Source organism: Stomoxys calcitrans, chromosome 1, assembly GCF_963082655.1.
Source record: "Stomoxys calcitrans chromosome 1, idStoCalc2.1, whole genome shotgun sequence".
Classification (NCBI taxonomy): Eukaryota; Metazoa; Arthropoda; class Insecta; order Diptera; family Muscidae; genus Stomoxys; species Stomoxys calcitrans.
In genome coordinates, this window is record NC_081552.1 from 106,027,436 (window position 1) to 106,050,768 (window position 23,333).

General features: G+C 37.4%; 1 protein-coding gene and 1 long non-coding RNA gene across 2 annotated transcripts in view; one reads left to right on the plus strand and one right to left on the minus strand.

The window, feature by feature from the left end:
- On the minus strand, positions 1-23,314 carry LOC106086888 (uncharacterized). The gene is made up of 3 exons (XR_001221201.2): positions 23,225-23,314; positions 379-512; positions 1-249 (listed from the first exon to the last, which is right to left on the minus strand). It is a non-coding gene; the product is annotated as an uncharacterized LOC106086888 (long non-coding RNA).
- Positions 1-23,333, plus strand: part of LOC106086884 (serine-rich adhesin for platelets) — a 218,274-nt gene that overhangs the window by 176,347 nt on the left and 18,594 nt on the right. Inside the window, exon 3 of the mRNA XM_013251706.2 lies at positions 7,768-7,928. Within this exon, the coding sequence (XP_013107160.2) occupies positions 7,768-7,928 (161 nt within the window). The remainder of the gene's footprint in view (positions 1-7,767; positions 7,929-23,333) is intronic.

Genomic DNA, 23,333 nt, shown 5'->3' on the forward strand with positions numbered 1-23,333 from the left:
ATTATTTTGATGCTCATTCGTGTAAACCATGGAAGCTAAATGGTCGTATAAAAAAATAAGTCTATCACTACAAAACACAGGCGGTGGAAGAGAACAGCTGAAAGGTGTCAAACTTGTGTTTGTGTATGGTTGTTACAATATGGTTGAAAAGTCTTCTAACTCAAGATTAAACGCGCCCCATAGTGGTTGGTGTGTTTTGATCTTTGGGTTTCCATTTCCATTGCAAAAATCTGCGATCATTAAGCTCGTCTTGAAAGAGAAGCAAACGAAATATTATTATTATTATCAGTTAGTAAGGCTTGCGGTCATTTGAAAAAAAAAATGACTCAAAATATTAAAAAACAACAGATTATCTATTTCCAACTAAATACAACTTACCAAACGCATCAAATCATGGTTGGTGTGGTATATGTATCTCCTGTGACTTTCATTTTTCCATTATATAAAATTTTCGAACATTGAGCTCATCTCGAAAGAGAATTTAACACATCATTAGCAAAATGGTATTCGCCCTAGCGGGTAAATAAAATTAGAAATTAAAAAAAACCAGGCTGTGGCTCGACCCACGACGTTCGGACAACAATGAAAAGTTGCCGACGCTTCGAACCGATGCACAAAACCATATATACCCTGGAAAAAAATTTTAGGTATGTGGACAAGAGGTCCACGCTGCAATAAAACAAACATGCATGCATTTATTTGGAAAAGTGACACAGCACGTAGGAGAAAGTCAGATCGGTTAGCGTGTTGTGTGCATTTCATAGAGGTTCTTTCGCAATTTCTTCGACATAAATACAACCCTGCAATGTACGACCTTTGAAGCCCTCACACCTAAAGATTTCTGATTATGACCGATCAGCTGGCCAATCGATTACAAACCGGTGCGCGTTTCTAAAAAATGTTGTATTTCTGAAAATTTTTTATTTCTGTGCCGTAGAACACACACCGTGGAAGAATCGATAGAACAGCGCCACACAACCCACACTTCGACGATGTTCAAGGGAAACAAATACCATCTCTTATCAACTCCAACGCCCACCTTTGGACACGGTCAATCAGCTCTAAGGATGATTTTGGAGCTCCGGACCGAATATATGCGAGTTATATTCCATCTTCGGCCTTATGTACGTAGTGTAGATATGAAGAAGATCAGCGGGAGTAAAATGTTTCTTACACCGCTCAAGAAGGACCAAGCACTTGAATGCTTCATTCGACACTTCGGAAACATGTTTTGACCAACGGACATCACATTGAATCTTCATGTCCAGAACATCAAGAGCCTCTGGCTGCTTGATATCTACACCGTCGATAGATATTGACGATTGTAAAGTGTCAGTGAATCGTTTGTGGGACGACAAACAGCACTGCGTTTTGCTTGCACTAAAATCTACTCTGTTCATTCGATCCAACTCAGAAATGGCCAGCAAATCCATAATCCGCCTCCTGTCTTCAATCTCTCGAAGACTCGGGCTATGGTCCAATTGAAATGAATGACTGGGGTTGCTATCATTCGCGAACGAGTAGATCGGATTCGAAGTCAATCGAATCGACAATGAAAATAAGAAAAAGAGAGGGATAAAGCACAAAGCCTTGTGGTACTCCTGCGGTCAATTTATATTCGTCAGATTCGTCAACACATCTACAATAAATCTTATAGTACCATCTCTGAGAAAACTTCCAAAAGCGACTAGCTTTGAGTTGGACTCAAACAGACAGTGTTAATTCTCATATTATTTAGAAAACAGGTGATTAAGATGCCTTTAGGGATTTATAAATTAATCCAATTATAACGAATCCATTTTAATTTAAAAATAAAGTAAATGTGCCCACCATGGATCACATTTGTCAAGTTCTTTGCCTGGTATCACTTTATATGCAAACAAAGGATAATGGATAAGAACTGCTATGCTATGGGAGCTATATCAGGGTATGACCCAATTAGGATCAAACTAGGTTTCGATGTTGGATACCATAGTGGAAGTCATTGGCAAAAATTGGATAAAAATTGCGCCTTATACGGGCACAAGAAGTAAAATCTGCAAAACAAAACACCAAAATCGGATAATTGTTGCGCCCACTATAGGGTTAAGAAGTCAATATCCGAGATTGGTGTATATGACAGCTATATTAGATTATGGACCGGTTTAGACCATACATGGCTTAGTTGTTGGAAGTCATATCAAAACCGCTCTTACAAAATTTCAGCCAAATCGTATAAAAATTGCGCCCTCTAGAGGCTCAAGGAGTCAAGATCCAAGATCGTTTAATATGTCAGTTATATCAAAACATGGACAAAATTTCAAGCGTCTAGCTTTTTTCCTTCAAAAGTTTGCGTGGTTTTGATAGACTTTCAAGAATATACATATATAATTTGTTGGGCCTCAGATCAATATTTCGAAGTGCTACAAACGAAATAATTACACCCCATTCCCATGGTGGAGGGTCTAACAATCGGAGCTTACTTATATAACGAAAATAGGTCAAATCCGATAAAAATTAGTTGGATATTGGAGACAATAAGTGTACTATGAATGGCAATAAGTGTACTATGATCTTAAAGCTTATAGGGACTCTAATAGCAAAACCTGCGGATTTTAAGATATATTCTTATATTGGGTTGCCTAAAAAGTAATTGCGGATTTTTCATATAGTCGGCGTTGACAAATTTTTTCAGAGCTTGTGACTCTGTAATTGCATTCTTTCTTCTGTCAGTTACCAGCTGTAACTTTTAGCTTGCTTTAGAAAAAAAGTGTAAAAAAAGTATATTTGATTAAGGTTCATTCTAAGTTTTATTAAAAATGCATTTACTTTCTTTTAAAAAATCCGCCATTACTTTTTGGGCAACCCAATATATCTGCCCCATTTGCTATCACCAATTACCTATATTAAAAAAGTAACTGTACAATCGTATCGCAGAGGTTAGCATGTCCGCCTATGACGCTGAACGCCTGGTTTCGAATCCTGGCGAGACCATCAGAAAAAATTTTCAGCGGTGGTTTTCCCCTCCTAATGCTGGCAACATTTGTGAGGTACTATGCCATGTAAAACTTCTCTCCAAAGAGGTGTCGCACTGCGGCACGCCCTTCGGACTCGGCTATACAAAAGAGGCCCCTTATTATTGAGCCTAAACGTGAATCGGACTGCACTCATTATAAAGGGTGATTTTTTTGAGGTTAGGATTTTCATGCATTAGTATTTGACAGATCACGTGGGATTTCAGACATGGTGTCAAAGAGAAAGATGCTCAGTATGCTTTGACATTTCATCATGAATAGACTTACTAACGAGCAACGCTTGCAAATCATTGAATTTTATTACCAAAATCAGTGTTCGGTTCGAAATGTGTTCATTCACCGTAACGTTGCGTCCAACAGCATCTTTGAAAAAATACGGTCCAATGTTCCACCAGCGTACAAACCACACCAAACAGTGCATTTTTCGGGATGCATGGGCAGTTCTTGAACGGCTTCTGGTTGCTCTTCACTGCAAATGCGGCAATTTTGCTTATTTACGTAGCCATTCAACCAGAAATGAGCCTCATCGCTGAACGGTGAATGAACACATTTCGAACCGAACACTGATTTTGGTAATAAAATTCAATGATTTGCAAGCGTTGCTCGTTAGTAAGTCTATTCATGATGAAATGTCAAAGCATACTGAGCATCTTTCTCTTTGACACCATGTCTGAAATCCCACGTGATCTGTCAAATACTAATGCATGAAAATTCTAACCTCAAAAAAATCACCCTTTATGTATGTGAGAAGTTTGTCGCTGTTCCTTGGTGGAATGTACATGGGCAAAATTTGCATTTTTTCGTATCTGTGCAAAATATAGGCTGAACCCTTTTTTTCCTCGTTCGCTCATGATTTCGACGGACGAGGGACACATGGAGCGACTTAGAATCTGAAAACATCAAAAATATATATCAACAAGTAAAAAGGCGTTATGTTCGGCCGGGCCGAACTTTGGATACCCACCACCTCGGGTATATATGTAAACCACCTTTCATTCCGAATCTCGACCGATCTGGACCAAATTTACGAAGGAAGTCGAAGGGCTTGACACAACTCACTGTCCCAAATTTCATCAAAATCGGATACTAAATGTGGCTCTTTTGGGCCTAAGACCGGAGGATCGAGTCTGGACCGATCTGGGCCAAATTGAAGAAGGATGTCGAAGGGTCTAACACATCTTACTGTCCCAAATTTCAGCAAAAGCGGATAATAGATGTGGCTTTTATGGGCCTAAGACCCTAAATCGGATTGGAGGATCGGTTTATATGGCAGCTATATCGAAATCTGGACCGATCTGGGCCAAATTGACAAAGAATGTCGAAGGGTCTAACACAACTCACTGTCCCAAATTTCAGCAAAATCGGATAATAAATGTGGCTTTTATGGGCCTACGACCCTAAATCGGAGGATCGGTCTATATGGCAGCTATATCGAAATATGGACCGATCTGGGCCAAATTGACGAAGAATGTCGGAGGGCTAACACAACTCACTGTCCCAAATGTCAGCAAAATCGGATAATAAATGTGGCTTTTATGGGCCTAAGACCCTAAAATCGACGGATCGGTCTATATGGGGGCTATATCAAGATATAGTCCGATTTAGCCCATCTTCGAACTTAACCTGCTTATGGACAAAAAAAGAATCTGTGCAAAGTTTCAGCTCAATATCTCTATTTTTGAAGACTGTAGCGTGATTTCAACAGACAGGCGGCCAGACGGGCGGACATGTCTAGATCGTCTTAGATTTTTACGCTGATCAAGAATATATATATATAGTTTATAGGAAGTGTAAAGGTAAAGGTATATCGCCGAACCAATTGATGCAAAAAGTTGCTGATAGAGAAGGCATTAACATCAATAATACTATAAATTTAGCTTCCTACAGACATTTTGAATTCATGATAAAAATAATGCAAATTCTTGTGTTTGACATCTATCCAAAACGAAACGGGAAAATTATATTCAATTATTACCCTCATCGGGTATAACTAAATGCAATTTTTCGATTTCTATCGATTAAATAAAAATTTTCAAAAATCCATTAATAAATGTGGATTTTATAGCAAAAATTCAAAATAGGACATATTTGTCCCATTCGTCCTCAAATGGTTAAGATCACGTGACTTTGTCAATGCTCCCCTCACATAAACAGGGTATATCATACTTCTCTCGTAATCACACTGTAAATGAAGGCTAAGAATTTTAAATATTTCCCAGATTCCCATCCATTTCAGCCAGCATTTGGAAAAACAGGCAGGCAGTAAGTAGTCAAGGTTGCATAGTCAGGCAATTCGTTTCGTCATTTCGGTAAAGGTGTAGGTAATACAAATACGCGAATATAACACCATAGTTGATGACAGTAGTAGTAGTAGTAGAAAAGTAACTACGAACGGCGGGTTACCCACTTCCACTCCATATGGTGACATTTTTTATTTTAGTGCTGTTGGTTATTTGCTTTTGCGTTTTTGCTTTTAGCGTTTCATTTAATTGATAACAAAGACCCTAACGCAAAAAAAAAAAACAGACCATCAGATTACAATTTTTCCATTTTTGTTATTTTTTGTCATTTAGTTTTCATACGCCATCGATTCTAAGGCCAAAAATGCGCTCTGAGCAAAAAATTGAAAAAGTACTCATTTGTATGGGGAAAGCCGCTGCTAAAACAACGTTTTATGGTTTTGTTTAAAGTTTTTTTATTTTCACAATCGTGATTATATTTTTCATTTTGAAATTATATCAGAAGTATTAAATGATGTGATGCGTGACGTGAAACCAATGATCCTCTGCAAATGGCTGTGTAAAAAACTCTTTTGAAAGTAAAAAAAATCGAAAATATTTGCAATAAGCACAAAATTCTAAAGAAATTAGCAACAAAATGGTCAAAAACTTCAAAAAGTGCAAAACACTTAATAAATTTTGACATAAAAAATAAAAACAAATCAACTAAACGTAACCGAATCTTCCTAACCAAAAGTAGCACAAAAATTATGCCAAAGAAGTATTACTCAATTTAAGGAGAAAAATTCAACACCAAATAAAATAAGCCAAACGGAAAAGCCAACAAAACACACCCACCGCAAACTTTACCCCCCCCCAAAAAAAAAAAAACAAAATCAACACTTTGCCGTACTGCAAACACTTCTCAAAATATTCACCCCAATAACATTTTTATGAAAAAGAAAAAAAAAACCAAAAGCGAATACCCCAAAACGCCTCACAGTACAGTGGCAACGTCCGTAACTGTGTCTCTGGCATCCGCAATCATTTCTCTTCCTACCCCTTCACAAAAACCACCCACAAACACTTCACCACCCCCCCAACAACAACACTTTGAAATACCACCTCACTTGAGACAGTCGCCAAATCCACCAAATGAAAGATATCGATGTGCACGCTTCCACAAAAGCAAACGCCACCATTACCACCACAACCTTTTCCATAAAAGCTACTACAATCATCACCAACAACAACGATAACAATTATAATAACAATAATACCAAACAAGCCGAACATAGTGCTACTGAGGCAACAAAAACTAACACAAACACAACAAATAGTAGTGCACCAAATAGTTCAAACTCGTTCCTATATAAATGCCTGATAAAGACGGTGCGCTTTATGTGGCAAGTTACGGCATTACCGACGAAAATCGGTGAAACCATAGGTACCTTATACCGTTATGCACAGACTTCAGTCGATAATATATTGTGTGTAGCCGGGTAAGAACATGAGTATAAGCTAAGTCTAAGTACACTAAGTTTTAAGCCTAAGCTAGCCACAAGCATGTTATTGTAGAACATAGAACTAATAGGGAACCAACTGCGAAATTTCTATGTGAAACAGTTAATTCTCAACGAATTTTAGCATTAATTGTTGCAGCAGGTATGTAAATACTTGACAGACAAAATAGCTGACATTTTGTGGATTTTCAACAAATTCTTTTGTTGAGTCAGTTGTTAAAATACTACGCATGATAACATGTTGCAAACCAGACTCCCGTGCCATTCATGATTTGCAAGCCTAGGTTTGAATGCCCCGGCCGGTCAAAACATTTTTATTTTTTCTTTTTTTGAAAATTTGACGTTAACAAATTTTAATTCGTATGAAACAATTTTTTAAGTGGTTTTTAAATTTTTTTTTATTATAATTTAATTTTATTGAGACACCAATTACTGTGTTGTAATGCTTATTGAATTATTTCATCACCAACAAAGTGATGTCCGTAGGCTAGAGGTTGCATACAAGACTACCAAACTACCAAATGAGTTCAAACCTCCGCCGCGGCAAAATTCTCTTTAGAGCAATAGTTGAGAGAGTGGCGTAGAAATACCCGAGAGAGCAGACAAGACAGGCTGGCAGGCACAGTAAACGAACGAGAACAAGCAGCGTGAGCCGAACAAAGAAAGTAAAGCAAACCATGAAAAGTTAAAAGTTAGTTATTGTTGTTGTTGTATGTTGGCTAGCACAGAGTGCCGTTTTTAATAGCAAATTTTCGCTTTGCGTCGTTGAGATTCGAAATAAATTGTTGCAGGAAAACTAACAAAATTTTGCCGTTGTTTTTTCGGTTTTCAAAATTATTTTTTGCTACAGTTGCTACACAGATGTTGTTTGACTATCTCTTTATATCTCTTTCTATTTCTTAACACGCATATAAAAACTTCCATGTTTAGTGATCCACTAGATTATTTTGGTATTCTCTGCTTTTCGGAATATCCTTTTCTAATACATTTTTTATTGGTTTATTTTTACAGAAAAGCTCGTCGCAAAGAACGAGATGGCGACCAAAATTCCACAGACACCAAATTATATTTGGAGGAAAGTGTTCTAGAACGTAAATTACCTGAAGCTGATCTCAAAGCTCTTGTTGATCTACCAGCTGGTCTAGATTACAACGAATGGCTAGCATCACATAGTAAGTATTAGATCATTTATGTACAATCCAAAGAGTTCCCCACTATTATCAATGAACTGATGTACAAAATTTGGGGAGTAAATTGTGGAATTGGCGATGTTATAAAATTTGATAAGAATTCAAAAATGTCCTCACCTCAAATTTGTTATATAAAGGGTGATTTTTTTTAGCTTTTATCGTGTTGGCAACACTGTTTTAAATAGCTCACGCACGTTTCGTGTTTTGTTTCATCGTCAAACATCTTCAGTTTGGTCTATAATTTAATCATGAATCATCTTACAAACGAAGAATGCTTACTATTGAATTTTATTATCAAAATGCGTGTTCTGTTAAAAAAGTTCACCGCACGAAGCTCATTTTTGGCTCAATGGGTATGGGTTTTGGAATGAAGATCAGCCAAAAGCATTGCAATAGCTACCAATGAATGGTTTCAACAAGACGGTGGCACATGTCACTCAGATCGCCTAACAATGGGCTTATTCGGTGACCATTTTATTTCACGTTCGGGACCGGTGAATTGGCTGCTTTGATCGTGCGATTTAACGTCTTTAGACTATTTTTTGTGGGGCTATTTTAAAGCTCATGTCAAGTTCGCTTCAATTGACCGTTCGAAATCGGACTAAGCGGATGGACCATTTGAGGCGCAGTCACGGTCAACATTTGCATGAAAAATCTTCAAACGTACTATTGATGCAAATAAAAATGTTCATGCATTTTTCTGAATTTTATTTTTTTTTTTGTTTTTTTGAAAAACTTTCCTATAGCTCTTAGACATCATCCTTTATTTGTTTTGTCATTAAGTTACAATTAAGTTTTAGTTGCAATCTGCAATGTGACTCACTTAGACATTTTAGTCCATTGTGATATTAAAGGAGCAGGAGAAGGAAGATAACTTCTTGGTCCTACCGTAGAACCAGCTAGATCAATTAAAAAAAATAGTGTTCAAATCCGCTATTCCAGACAAGTCCTCAAATAACTAAGAACCTAAACATCTTTAATAAGGGCGATACATAACATGGGTGCTATATTTAAATGTGAACAGATTTCTATTAAATTCAGTAACTAAAGGTGCCATGGAAGAACCCTACGATCCAAATTTTGTGAGGATCGGTGGACCACCTTATAGCAATATTAGCTAAAATTGAACAAACATATATAGGGGAGTTATATATACATCTGGCACAGAGGTTAGCATGTCCGCCTATAACTCCAAACGCCTCGGTTCAAATCGCGGCATGAACATCACAAAAATTTTCAGCGGTGGTGTTTCCATTTCTAATGCTGGCTTCATTTCTGAGGTATCCTTCCATGTTAAAACTTCTCACCAACTGGTGTCGCTATGCGGCACGCTATTCGGACTCGGCAATAACAAGTAGGCCCCTTATCATTGAGCTCAAACATTTATCGGATTGCACTCATTGATATGAGAAAATAATCCCTGTTCCTTAATGGAAAGTTCATGGGAAATTTAGTGGTATGTATAAATCTGAACCGATTTCGACTAATTTCTGTACACATAGTAGGAGTCATAGAATAAGACATTGTGCAAAATTTGATGAAGTTCGGTTGATGTATTTTCAAAAGCTCTAGAAGTGAAAATTGATCAAAGTATATATGTGAGAGTTATATCTTAGCCGCCCCTTAGCCGAACGTAGAATAGTGTTCCAAGCACCTCGATCTTCTGCGCTCCTTCTATAATCCCTGACACCAAGTTTCGAGGTGTCTCGCACCACTTGATCTTTCCATCAAGTTATTGACCGCCCCGGTTTGCTGGTATCATCATGATCGCCTTCAAAATACTTCTTATATACCCTCCACCATGGATCGCATTTGTCGAGTTCTTTTCCCGGTGCCTCTTTTTAGGCAAACAAAGGAAGGGAAACGATAAAAGTAAAGAATTACTTTGCTATTGGAGCTACATAAAGTTATGGTCCGATTCGGACCATAATGGAATTAATCTTCGAGACCAAAGTGGAAGTGATTGTGTAAAATTTCAGCCAAGTCGAAAAAGGATTTAGTTCTTTAGAGGCTCAAAAAGGAAAATAGGGAGATGAGTTTATAGGGGAGTTATATTAGGTTATAGACCGATTCAGACCATATTTGACACGTATGCTGAAGGTCATGGGAGAAACCGTTATACAAAATTTCACCCAAATCAGATAACAATTGCCGGATGAGGCTCAAAAAGTCAAGATCCCAGATCGGTTTATATGACAACTATGTCAAGTTATGGATCAAATTGAACCATACTTTGCACAGTTGTTAAAAGTCATAACGAAACACGTCGTGCAATATTTTAGCGAAATCGGATAGGATTTGCGCCCTCTAAAGGCTCAAGGAGTCAAGACCCCAGATCGGTTTATATGATAATTATATCAAGTTGTACTATTTCACCCATACTTGGCACAGTTGCTGGAAGTCATAACAAAATACCTTCAAGATCAGTTTATATGGCAGCTATATCAGGTTATGGACCGATTTGAACTATACTTAGTAGAGTTGTTGGAAGTCATGACGAAACACGTAGGGCAAAATTTCAGCCAAATGGGATAGGAATTGCTCCCTGTAGAGGCTCAAGAAGTCAAGTCCCCAGATCGGTTTATATGACAGCCATATTAGGTTATGGACCGATTTGAACTATTCTTAGCACAGTTGTTGAAAGTCATAACAAAACACCTCATCCAAAATTTCAGCCAAATCGGATAGGAATTGCGCACTCTAGACGTTCAAGAAATCAAGACCAATGATAGGTTTATATGACAGCTGTATAAGGTTATAGACCGATTTGAACCATACTTAGTACAGTTGTTGGAAGTCATGACGAAACACGTAGTGCAAAATTTCAGCCAAATCGGATAGGAATTGCGCCGTCTAGAGGCTCATGAAGTCAAGACCCCAGATTGGTTTATATGACAGCTATATCAGGTTATGCATCGATTTCACTCGTACTTGGCGCAGTTGTTGGAAATCATAACAAAACACCTCATGCAAAATTTCAGCCAAATCGGGTAAGAATTGCATCCTCTAGTGGCTCAAGAAGACAAGATTCAAGATCAGTTTATATGGCTGTTATATCAGATTATGGACCGATTTGAAGCATACTTAGTACGGTTATTGAAAATCATACAAAAAACACCTGATGCTAAATTTCAACCAAATCAGATAAAAATTGCGCCCTATAGTAGGTCAAGAAGTCAAGATCCAAGATCGGTTTATATGACAGCTATATCAAAACATGGACCGATATGGTCCATTTGCAATCCCAACCGACCAACACCTATAAAAAGTATTTGTGAAAAATTTCAATCGGTTAGCTTTACTCCTTCGAAAGTGTGCGTGCTTCATGACGATCTAGAATATATATACTTTATGGGGTCGTGACGAATATTTCGAGGAGTTACAAACAGAATGACGAAATTAGTATACCCCCATCCTATGGTGGAGGGTATAAAAATGTGAAAAAGTAAATTTTGGGCATTTTTTTGTAAAAAAGGTAATTTCATTGTTTCGTCTCTATACAGAAATCTTGGCTTTGATTACTGTACTGTAAAGAAGACTTAATGTAGATCCGATTAAGTGTAATTTTTATAAATTGTGTTAACTGTAGGAGACCTGTGAAGTACAATTTGGCATTTTTTAACAAAAAACTGGGAAAACCCTTCGAGTTCTCAACACGCAAGGCTGAGCACCCCAACTTAATAACATATTTCCATTGCCCCAAGTAATAACTTATTTCATGCAAAAAATTGTTTGCGCCATCCAAGGATTGAGGTCTCTACGGACATTTTACTAAAAAATGACAATTTGCAAACATATTTTCCCAGTGTGGGAATTTTGGGTGTTTTCTTAAAGAAATGTGGCCAAAATTTGTACTAATTTTTTTAAAAAGATATTCATCTACAAATTTGTGAAAAATTAGAACGATACCTTTAGTAGTTTTGCTGTTATGATATTTTCAAGTTGAATTTTATTTTTCACAGAAGTGTATTTTTTGGCCTCATTTTGGGTTTTACCCAACTAATAGAACTAACCTTTAACCTTTTATTTCAATTTTTTACATTTTGTTGTAGTACACGTCTTGACCTATCGAGAAACGTATAATTTGTATACATAAATATATTATTATATGGACCAAAATCGGAGCACAATGTGCACACCTCGGTCATTTTGGCATTCATTCATGACAGAAATGTTATCTCGGTATTATTATTATATATATATATATATATATATATATATATATATATATATATATGTATATATAAGTTGTAGATGAATGATAAATGAATGAATAAAAAACGGCTGAACCGATTACCTTGAAATTTTCACAGATTGTGTATGTTTGTCTGGAAGGAAACATAGGCTATATAATTTTCTGTTATCGGAAGGGGGCGGATCCTCCCCCTTACCCTAACAGTGGACCGATCGGGACAATATGGGACTCAAATGAAAGGTATTTAAGAGTTGAGTACGATTTTCATATTAAAGTTGGGTACAAGTAACGCTCCAACCCCAAATCTCCTTAAAATAGGTTTTTGGACGATCATGGGACTCAAATCAAAGATCATATGGGACTCAAATCAAAGATATTCCCCTGTTACCCAAAAACACCACCCAAAATCAAAAGGGGACCGATCGGGACAACATGGGCCTCAAATGAAAGGTATTCGGAAGTAGATTACGAATCTGGTATACAAAAGTCTAGGGGGTCCTACAAATGCATTAAATGGGCATATGATCCATCATGACTATATGGTACTCTGTTTTTTTGTTTGTTCCGTAGATTCAAAAACGGCTTAACCGATTTTCTTAAAATTTTCAAAGATTGTGTAAGTTTGTCTGGAAGGAAACATAGTCTATATAATTTTAAGATATAGGATGGGGGCGCTCGCTCGCCCTTAACCGAAAAACGCCACCCAAAACCAAAAGTGGACCGATTAGCACAATGTGGTTATCAAAGGTATTGGAGACTAGAAAAGGAGTATCGTATTAAAATTTTGGTCCAAGTACCCAGCGAGCCGTCCCAACCCAAAACTCCTCTAAACAGATATATTCGACGTTCCTATCAATATGGGACTCAAATGATAAGTATTCGGCATTAGATTACAAATATGGCCTAAAAAATTAGGTCCAATTAATGGGAGGTCACCCACCCCCACATATCCTCACTCACTCACTCAAATGAAAGGTATTTAGGAGTAGATTACGAGTATGATATTAAAATTTGCGATAAAAAAAACGTCAAATAGGTTAATTGACCCATTATAACAATATAGGACTCAAATGAAAGGTATTTGAGGGTAGAAAACTAATTTAATATCCAATTTTGGAGCCAAGTGTTTGGGGGGTATGAAGTTCAGTATAGGGGGTGCTTTAGGGCGTCATCCCCTAAACTGAACTTCATATCCGACTATGGCAAATTGGAGATCAAATCAACGGTATTTAGAGGTAAAGAACGAATTTGATATGTATTTCCAGGGCAAAGTACCGGTGGTCGCCCCAGCCCCAAAACACCCTCCAAACGGTTCCTATTTACCGACCATGGCAATGTGGGGCTCAAATTAAAGGGATTTGGGAGTGTTGCACGAATTTGATATCCATATTTGGGTCGAAATGTCTAAGGTGCCATGGCTCCCATAAAAGCACTTCTCATTATTCTAATTTTTGAAAACACCAGATCTCGGAGATTGGTGATGTGATTCGTTCGCACTCTTACAGTCACCAAGGAGTGTAAGGAGAATAAAGCCTTCTTTGAGGATGGCACAATCCGCATCGTTTGGGTGCCGGGCCATAACGGAGTAAGGGGGAATAAAAGGGCAGACGATTTGACAGTGAAGGCCAGAGGACTGCCGTTGATAAACTTGGTTAACCCGAAGCCTTTCTGTTCGACGCAGTCCGATTTAAGCGCGTGGACGACAAAGGCGCATGTGCAACAGCGAAACAGTCGGTAGGACGGCGAAAATTTTATGGAGTGATCCGGATCGTGAGAAGACGAGGCTATTACTGAAAGGAAATAAGAAGGAGGTCAGTATAGCTTTTGGTGTTACAACGGGACACATAAGACTACGAGTTCACTTATGCAAAATCGGTGCGGCAAGTGATAGCATGTGTAGGGCATGTGGGGAAGATAATGAGACGTTGGAGCATTTTTTAAAAATTAAAATTTTCTTCTTCGAGATTACTTTTTAGTTTTTAGAGCGCACAACAGGCTGATTACTGGCTTAGGTGTATGTCTATGGTGGCATAGGGCAGATTAATATCTGCACCCTCTTTTCAACCCAACCTAACGAAACCTACAGTCACCAAAAACATGCGCACAACGGTACGGTCCATCTTCATTGTGTCGGTGAGACTCCTTGGTACGCTTGAATGTTACACTTCCAATTCAGTTTCCTGTCCAAGATCACTCCTAACTATTTCACCTTGTCAGATATCGAAGTCGTTTTGTTGAGGAAACGTGGTGCGTCAAATCGGCCCACCTTCGTCTTGCTCGGGGAGAGGCAAATTTCAGTCTTCTGGGGTAAACATTGAGACCCCTAGGTCTAGCCCAGTCGTATGCCATCTCTAAGACCATTTCGCCCTTCTGCATACACAACCTCGTGCAGGGCAGTCTCCGCTGATCTTCTCTTGACATAAGATATCTGTTTGTGTTTGGACAGTTCGCGCGATGTCCAACTCTTTATAATGGTATCCACAATACGTTCCTTGGTTTGGAATAGAAAGGTCGTAAGGCTTATAGGTCTGTGGGCTTATGGAGTCACATAACTTGCCTTACCGGGGTACTTGGGCATTAATACAACCCTTCCCTCCTGCCAGGCTTTCAGAGAATTTGCGAGACACGCTGTGAAAATAGTGGCCAGATGGGCGCCATATAGTCTGCCTCCTTCTCTAGTAACGCCAGAAATATTCCATCAATTCCGGGTGACATAAATGGTTTGAAGCTCCCCAAGGCTTCCTTTACCATAAATTTTGTAATGATAAGCCTTCGATCAATCTCATTATTCCAAGATATTGTTGTCTCTGAGTCCCGTCGTATCCTGTGAAAAATGCGCTTTCATCAAAAGCCTTAACATGTCCTCCGTTGTCTCGTTTTTGTTTTGACATGGGTTTTTGAAAGATACTTTTTCATCTTGGTGGCGTCCTGTTCGTACAAAAGCTGCCAGTAGGCTTTTCTGCCTTGGGTCGTGTGTAATACACATCCCAATAATCTGCCGCTTTTTTAAGACGTATTCTATTATAAAGTCTACGGTTGTCTTTCCCATATTGGCATTGATGCTAGTAGCCATAATGGAAGTAGTCGTGTACAATTCAGCCAAATCCACTTACCGTATTGTTCTCAAGCGACCCAAGACGTCAAAATAAGAGATCGATTCATCTGGACGAATTGGCTCAATGAGACGATTTTGAGTGGCAACTTTGGCTCGTTGGTAAGTTTGCGTGATTGCGACAGAAAGACCGACGGGCAGAGCTAGATCAACACTAAATCTCATAGCGGTCGAGAATATGTATATACTGTATGAGGTCATACCAATATTTTGAGGTGTTGCAAACGGATTGACTTAGCTATTCCCCTTATTCTGTGGTGGAGAGTACTTAACAAGGATTTAAAGATTCCTAAGTCTTTCCGGGTTACAAGAATATGAATTTTGTCATTCCATTTACAACACATCGAAATATTCATCTTCGACCGTAGAATGTATGTATATATTTATATATATAAGAATTCCTTCATTGGGAAGCCGAGCTTGTTATGAAGCTACCGGGGTGCTTCTACAAATAATCCCTTGCACCGCGGCGAGTTCATATCATATTCCGCCTATGATTCCGAACGGATGGGTTGGAAGCTGGTGCTTATACCTTCACTGTTGCTGGTAAAACATCCCTACTTAGAAGTATCGCTCTGCATCTCGCCCTTCGGACTCGACTACGAAATGGGACCCCCCCTAAAGCTTGAATCCGACAAGGTTTCATCGTAGAAAATTTGCTAAATTTATATATTTGCAAGCCCTCGGCTTTATATTCTGGTGTACATATACAATAATGTCCAAACATTGGTGTGTGCCCATCGTTGATCTAATAATAAATAGTAATAACATTAGCTTAGCTTAGTTTGCGAAGCTAAAAACAGGTTATCATAGAAGATTAAATATTTGAGATGTCACATTGTTTTTAATTGTGGGAATCGTCTAAAAGCAAAGAATCTTCAAAAGAAAATAAATTCATTCTTTTGTTACTGTGGCATTTAACCACAACATATTGAAGGACACTTTATATATTTTGTACTGGTGTCCTCACACAACTTCAGATATAAATAGTTTGTCTCCATATTTAAGTAGATGAATAATTTATACGTTTTACAACAACAGCAAAAACATTAAGCCGCCATATTCACTTTTAGGATTTTTGCAATGTTTACAGAGTTTAGAACTCTCCCCCTTTTGAAAATTAAGCCCGCACATCAATCATTCTACAATACATTCGACTTAAAAAATATCCAATTTCTTGATACAACCATATAGGGAGCATAATAAATTTCGTTTTAACTTGAGCTGTTTTTCAAGATTTTGTTTTGTTTTATTTTTATACCCTACACCACCATTGTGGTACAGGGTATTATAACTTTGTGCATTTGTTTGCAACGCTTAGAAGGAGAAGAGCTGGGCCCATTCATAAGTATACCGATCGGCTTAGAATCACTTCCTGATTCGATCTTAACAAAATTTAGCATGGGGTGTTTTATTCAATGTCCTCATATGTGTGCAAAATTTCATAAAACGCGGTTCAGTTTTAAGACTGTAGAAGCCACAATTTTGGTCCGATGTTTACAAAATTTAGCATGGGGTGTTTTATTCAATGTTCTCATATGTGTGCAAAAGTTAGTCAAAATCAGTCTAGATATAGCTCCTATATTTAACTTTCATCCGATATGAAATTTTATATCTATAGCAGCCACAATTTTGGCCGGATCTTTACAAAATTTTGGCCGAAGTGTTTTCTTTGAAGTTTCAATACAACTGCAACTAACACCCATATATATCTTTAAGCAGCCACAATTTTGGTCCGATCTTTACCAAATTTGACGTCTTCATATGTGTGCAAAATTTCATTAAAATCGGTTCATATTTAGGTATACCTCCCATATATATATATCTTTTATCCGATTTGGACTTTCACGGCTGTAGAAGGCACAATTTTGGCCCGATTTCTACAAAATTTAGCGTGAGTTGTTTTATTTAAAGTCCCATATAAATCGGTCTAGATTAAGACATTGCTCCCATATATATCTTTTGTCCGATATGGTCTTTTAAGGCGGTTGAGCCACTATTTTAGTCCGATCTTAACAAGATATAGTACGAGGTGTTGTACTGTATTTGACGTCTTAATATGTGTGCAAAATTTCATAAAATTCGGTTTAGATTTAGATATAGGCCCCTGATATATCTTTCATCCGAAATAGACTTTAGCCAGTAGAAACCACAATTTTCGTTCGATTTTGCATGAGACGTTTTATTTGACGTTCCAATACGTGCGAAAAATTTCATTAAAATCGGTCCTGATTTAGATATAGCTCTAATGTATATATTTTATCCGATATGGACTTTTAAGGCAGTAAAAGCCACAATTTTTGTCACATCTCTATAATATAGGGCGTGAGATGTTCTATTTGACGTCCCAGTATGTGTCATCAAAATTGGCACAGGTTTCGGTATAACTCCCATATAATCTTTTATCCGATATAACCTTTTAAGGAAGTGGAAATCCAAATGCTTTGTCCTATCGTAGGAAAATCTTACAGGGTTTCTTTTTGATATTTCAATAGGCATCCAAATGGAAGTCTGACTAGATTTCGAGATAAGTTCTACAGTACTGCGTACACCAGGTGGTGTAGGGTATTATATAGTCGGCTCCGCCCGACTTTGGCCTTTCCTTCACGGTTTCATCTAGAAATTGTTTAAATGGCGAGTAATTCGAAATTTGAGAAAAATCCTATGATTTCTAAATAACATCAACAAAACATTAATCCAATGCCTAACCTTGATTTTGGTTTGGTTGCTGCTACTGACTTTGGTTATTTTTGTTTTTGTTTTTTTTTTCGTTCACAAACATCAAACAGACGATAAATTAAAACGAGAATAACTCACACCAAGTTTTAAGCAGGTTACTTGCTTAGAAACATATATACATTTGAAGTATTAAAACGTCATTTATAACGGGTCGTTATTTAAGTTCATGCACTGTTCCATAAAGAAATTTCAGGTTATGTTTGGAAATTATTGTATAGAGTCTTTTTGTTTCTGTCGCAGTTGACTAATTTACTCAGTATGTCTACATACATCGATAATTGTACTTTTAAGGTTGGGTTTTATGTGTTAACTTTTTTCGGATTTATTAGCAATTAATTATAACCACTCCCAGTTTTAGGCAGAAGCTTAGTTGCGAGACTTTGGCATAGAAATACAACACTTGATGTCATCTCTTTTTGAGGATTATAAGATTTATATGTTATCTGGTTTTTAAGCTGTGTAATTTAGAAGCGAGTTTTGGTTTTAGTTTCGAAGAAATAAAGACCACTGTACTTGGGTAAAATGCTTCCATCACCTTAAGATGATATAGTGAAAGATGGGAAAAGTATAAATACCCGGTAAAATGGCTAGCAAATAGTAAAAAATTAAAGCTAATGTGCTACAAATCGGTACAGACAGAGTTTTGTCTTTGGGCAGGTTAAGTTCGGACTATCTTTTTCTCGATAAAGCCCCCTACTTGGGGGCCAATATCGCGATTTATCTTCATAAAATCGTATATACCCCAATTTCTTGATTTAACATTAGTGTGTATCAGAGTTTCTTGCAATTAAAGAAGTGGTGGAATGTTATGAAATAATGTATTAACAACGATGGGAATAAATATCTTCCCAGATGATATCCAGGCAGCCATTAAATCTTTGGAAAATGTACAAGGTCTGATTAAAAGGAAACCCTTATTTTCAGTTATTGAGTTGCCAGTTTGTTTAGTCGTGTTTTCAAGATGGTTCAAAGAAACTGTATTAAGTTTTGTGTACAAAGTGAAACTAAATGCGCAATGACATTCGAAATGTTGACTATGGCGTTTGGCGAGCCTACTATGAGCAGAACACAAGTTCAATTGTGGTATAACCGGTTTAAGGAAAGCCGAGAAGATGTCAAAGACGATGCCCGTCCTGGTGGTTGCCCGAGCACGTCAACAACCGATGATAACATTGAGGGATTGAAGAAATGGATTTTGCATAATCGTCGAATAACTATCAGAGAGGTTGCTGTTGATATCGGCATATCGTTCGGCTTATACCAAACAATTTCTACGGATGTTTTAGGCATGAAACGTGCGGCTGCGAAGATTGTTCCAAAATTGCTAAATTTTGAGCAAAAACAACGTCGCAAGGACGTAGCTCATGAGCTGTTTAACATCGTCAACGACGATCCAGAATACCTCAAAATGGTCATAACTCTTGGCGAATCATGGGTGTATGGCTATGATATTGAAACCAAAGCCCAATCATCCCAATGGGAACGTCCAGAAGAGCCAAGACCGAAAAAGGACATCAAGTTCGGTCAAATGTTAAGGTTTTGCTCACTGTTTTCTTCGACTGCAATGGCGTGGTGCATCATGAATTCTTGCCACAAGGTTGACCGTACGTAAGGAGAACTACCTTGAAGTTATGCGCGAAGCAATTCGTCAGAAACGCACAGAATTGTAGAAAACCCAATCATGGATTTTGCACCAGCTCACTCATCAATGCTTGTGCGTGAGTTTTTGGCCTTAACCATCGTATTCACCAGACTTTGCCCCCGCTGATTTTTTCTTCATTCCAAATCTGAAGACACCAATGAAAGGAATGCGTTTTGCTTTCAGGGCACTATTTTCCAGTTGGCCACAGTGGGCCATTTTGTCCAAAAGATAGAGCATCAAAAGGACAAATGGCCAAATACTTACGAAAAACGACAATCTCATGGGTTCTTTGATACTTGGAGTGCCAAGTTGCTTAGATTCTACAAAGGTATGGCCTACTTGATATTTCTTGTAAGCCCTTTCAGGGCACTACTCCCCAGTTGGCTACAGTGGGCCATTTTGTCCAAAAGATAGAGCATCAAAAGGACAAATGGCCAAATAGTGGCGACAAAAGCCAATCTCTTGGGTTCTTTGATACTTTCGGTGCAAAGTCGCTTAGATTCTACAAAGGCATGGCCTACTTTATATTTCCTGTAAGCGCTTTCAGGTCACTATTTCCCAGCATTATAAGGAAAACTGGCCAAATATTGGCGAAAAATGCCAATATAAGGCATAACCTACTTAATATCTCCTATAAGCGCCTTCAGGCCACTATTTCCCATTTGGCTACAGTGGGCCATTTCGTCTAAAAAATAGAGCATCATAAGAAAAACTGGCCAAATATTGGCGAAAAATGCCAATGTCTTGGGATCTTTAATACTTTCTGGGCAAATTTTTTTAGATTCTACAAAGGCATGGCCTACTTGATATTTCCTATAAGCGCTTTGAGCGTTTGTAGGCCATTTTGTCTGAAAGAAAGAGCATTTAAGGGAAAAATGGCCAATTATTGGCGAAACATTTTATTTGATTTATCTTTATTTGTATAACGATTTAATAATGTTTGTATTAGAATATCATATTTGTCATTTTTGTATTAGACAAAAATTCGAATACATAATTTGTATTAGGATATTGGCATAATTATATTAGGGTTTCTGTATTATGATTTTTTATGTGACATGTAGGTAGCGCTTTCTGGTAAATTTTCTAATAAAATAGTTGTTCACACACATGTATTATATACGCCAAAAAGGAAACGTTTTGTACTTTCGTTGCAACAAAGAAATCACTATTTTTATAGTTTCTGTGTAATGTTTCCCTTAACTGTTGAACTTTGTTTGTGAGTTTTCCTCATTTTGATTTAAAAGTCACTTCGTTTATAGTAAATCTTTCAGCAACTTGGTCTGTGGTAAAACATGTCTCTATTACGAGAAAATTTAAAAATTTATTAAAGCCAAAAATATTTTGTGGGGGCCAGCATGAACATCAGATAGATTTTCAGCGGTGGTTATCCCCTTACTAACGCTAGCAACATTTGTGAGGTATCCTGCCATGTTAAAACTTCTCCACTAAGTGGCATAAAAATAGAGGCCCCTTATCATTAAGCTTAAACTTTAATCGGACTACACTCATTGATATGAAAGAAGTATGCCCTGCCATTTAAGGGAGTATTCATGGGAAATTTAATAGCAGTAAAAATATTTTGTTTACAACAAATTGCATTTTGTTACATGCAAAAAGGACTATTGGTTATTGGGCAATAAATAGCCTATTTTATTTTCGAATTTATCAGAATCTTAAGCTAGTGGACAAATAGAATGCTCTTTCCGCTAAATTTTTATTTGTATTTAAACATTGGCCAACACTAACACGCATGCGAAGAAATTAAATATCAACAAAACAAACATAATTGTGATTTTAATAAAATTCTTAGCAACTTTAGCATTTCAGAACGTTTAATCATGGCATAATTATTTTGCGTTCTTCATCTTCAATGTCATTCTGATTGAATGATGAGAATATATGTTTTTTTTTTTCATACGTTCCAACAATGTCATAAATAATCGGTAAACGATAGACGTGGACAAGGTATTTTCTCCACCCAAAATGCGCGATAATATTTAAATAAAAAAAAACCTAATGTAGTCATTTGGTAGGTAATCCCCAGAAAATTGAGCACGCGGGACTGTCTTATGACTATTCAGCTCAATGGTTAGTTTCTGCGTCCATACATACATACTTATGTATATTCGATTTTAACTTCCAGAGAGCATGTCAGCGCATTTATCATTGCATAATGTTTTCTTGTATGACTTCTACTTAGAGCTGGCAAACTATCGATAATCGCAACATTCGATATTTTCGATATTTTTAGTAATAAATAGCGATATTATCGATAGGATCGTTATATTCCCATCACCAACATTTCAAACCAAAGTGCGAAGTAAAAATCGGGTGGCCGTTTTATACAGAAGCAATATCTATGCTCAGACCGAAGAAACCCGATTTTAATGAAACCAGTTGCAAGTCATGAGAGTAATCATTGTACAAAATTTTAGCCTTATCGTATGAAAATTGCGCAATGCATTGGCGCAATGTATCTTAAAGAGTACATTCAGTGTCGAATCGGTTTTATTTTGTCCAATTTTGCAAAAAAATTTAACTTTGTCGATAGATCGGCAGGAAAAATATCAATTGATATTCAGACAAAACATAAAATATCGATAGTATCGATTGTGACGTTGATATTTTGCCATCTCTACTTCTATGTGTACGGTTTTTGGTCAAAATCGGTTTGGATTTAGCTCCCATATACAGTGGCACAAGAGAGTGTACATACCTCAATCAAATAACACATTTTTCAAAACGGCATTTTTTGGTTACCATGGTCACGGGGTGATGATGGAATTTGATATGTCAAATCATTTTTGAATTCGACTTATAAAAATTTAAACTTCAAAATAAATATTTATAAATTATTTGTGTTTGCTGCTGTTTTGGTTCTTAAACAAAGGTTGGATAATGGTACGCGTCTAACAACCTCAATCGCTGTCAGCTTCATTCAAGGATCTTAGGTTTTCAAAAAGCGCTGAAGAATAAAACAAAATTATGGCGGTACAATACCAAATATTAGATGCATGACAATGATGGCGGCCAGGCGAGCTGAAGAAGTTCTCTCCAATCTGCCATTGCAAGCCCCTATTGCAGTCAAAAATGTCGAAAAGACTATGTGTGTGAAAATAATTTAGACAGGAAAAAAGGTGTTCATTTAGCCATAATCCTGAACCGATTTGGGCAGTTCCACAATAGGTACACAACCGCCAACCAGGGCGATTTCAAAGTACTGACATTGCAATTGCTTGTTAGAAGCCCTATCAGTAGTGAGAGCGATAGATCCACCCCATCTAGGAGAGGTCTCCTGAACACACCAAATTACTTCATGTTGGTGAATAGCACCAAATTTATCGTTCCGGGATTGGCCAATTTTGCCAGCATACAATATATTCTCTGAACGGCTACACACCAAGATAAAAACGTCATCCTCGTTGCCAACAAACTTTAGCCCCCTCCTTTTCTAATGATCTAAAAATGCCACAATTATCCAAAAGCCTAAGAAAAAGAGTTAAAAAAAAAACCGTCCTTGAGCTCTAGTCACAATTTTCCTATTGGAGCCCTTTGCTAGTGGTATAAACTCAATTCAGAGGACTTACCGCTACAACATTCTTGTGAAAACTCGTTAAACCTGTCATCCTGATGATTTTATCTGGAGCTAAGAGGAATTTTGAACAATTTGAAATTTGTTTTTTTGCTTGACACTCC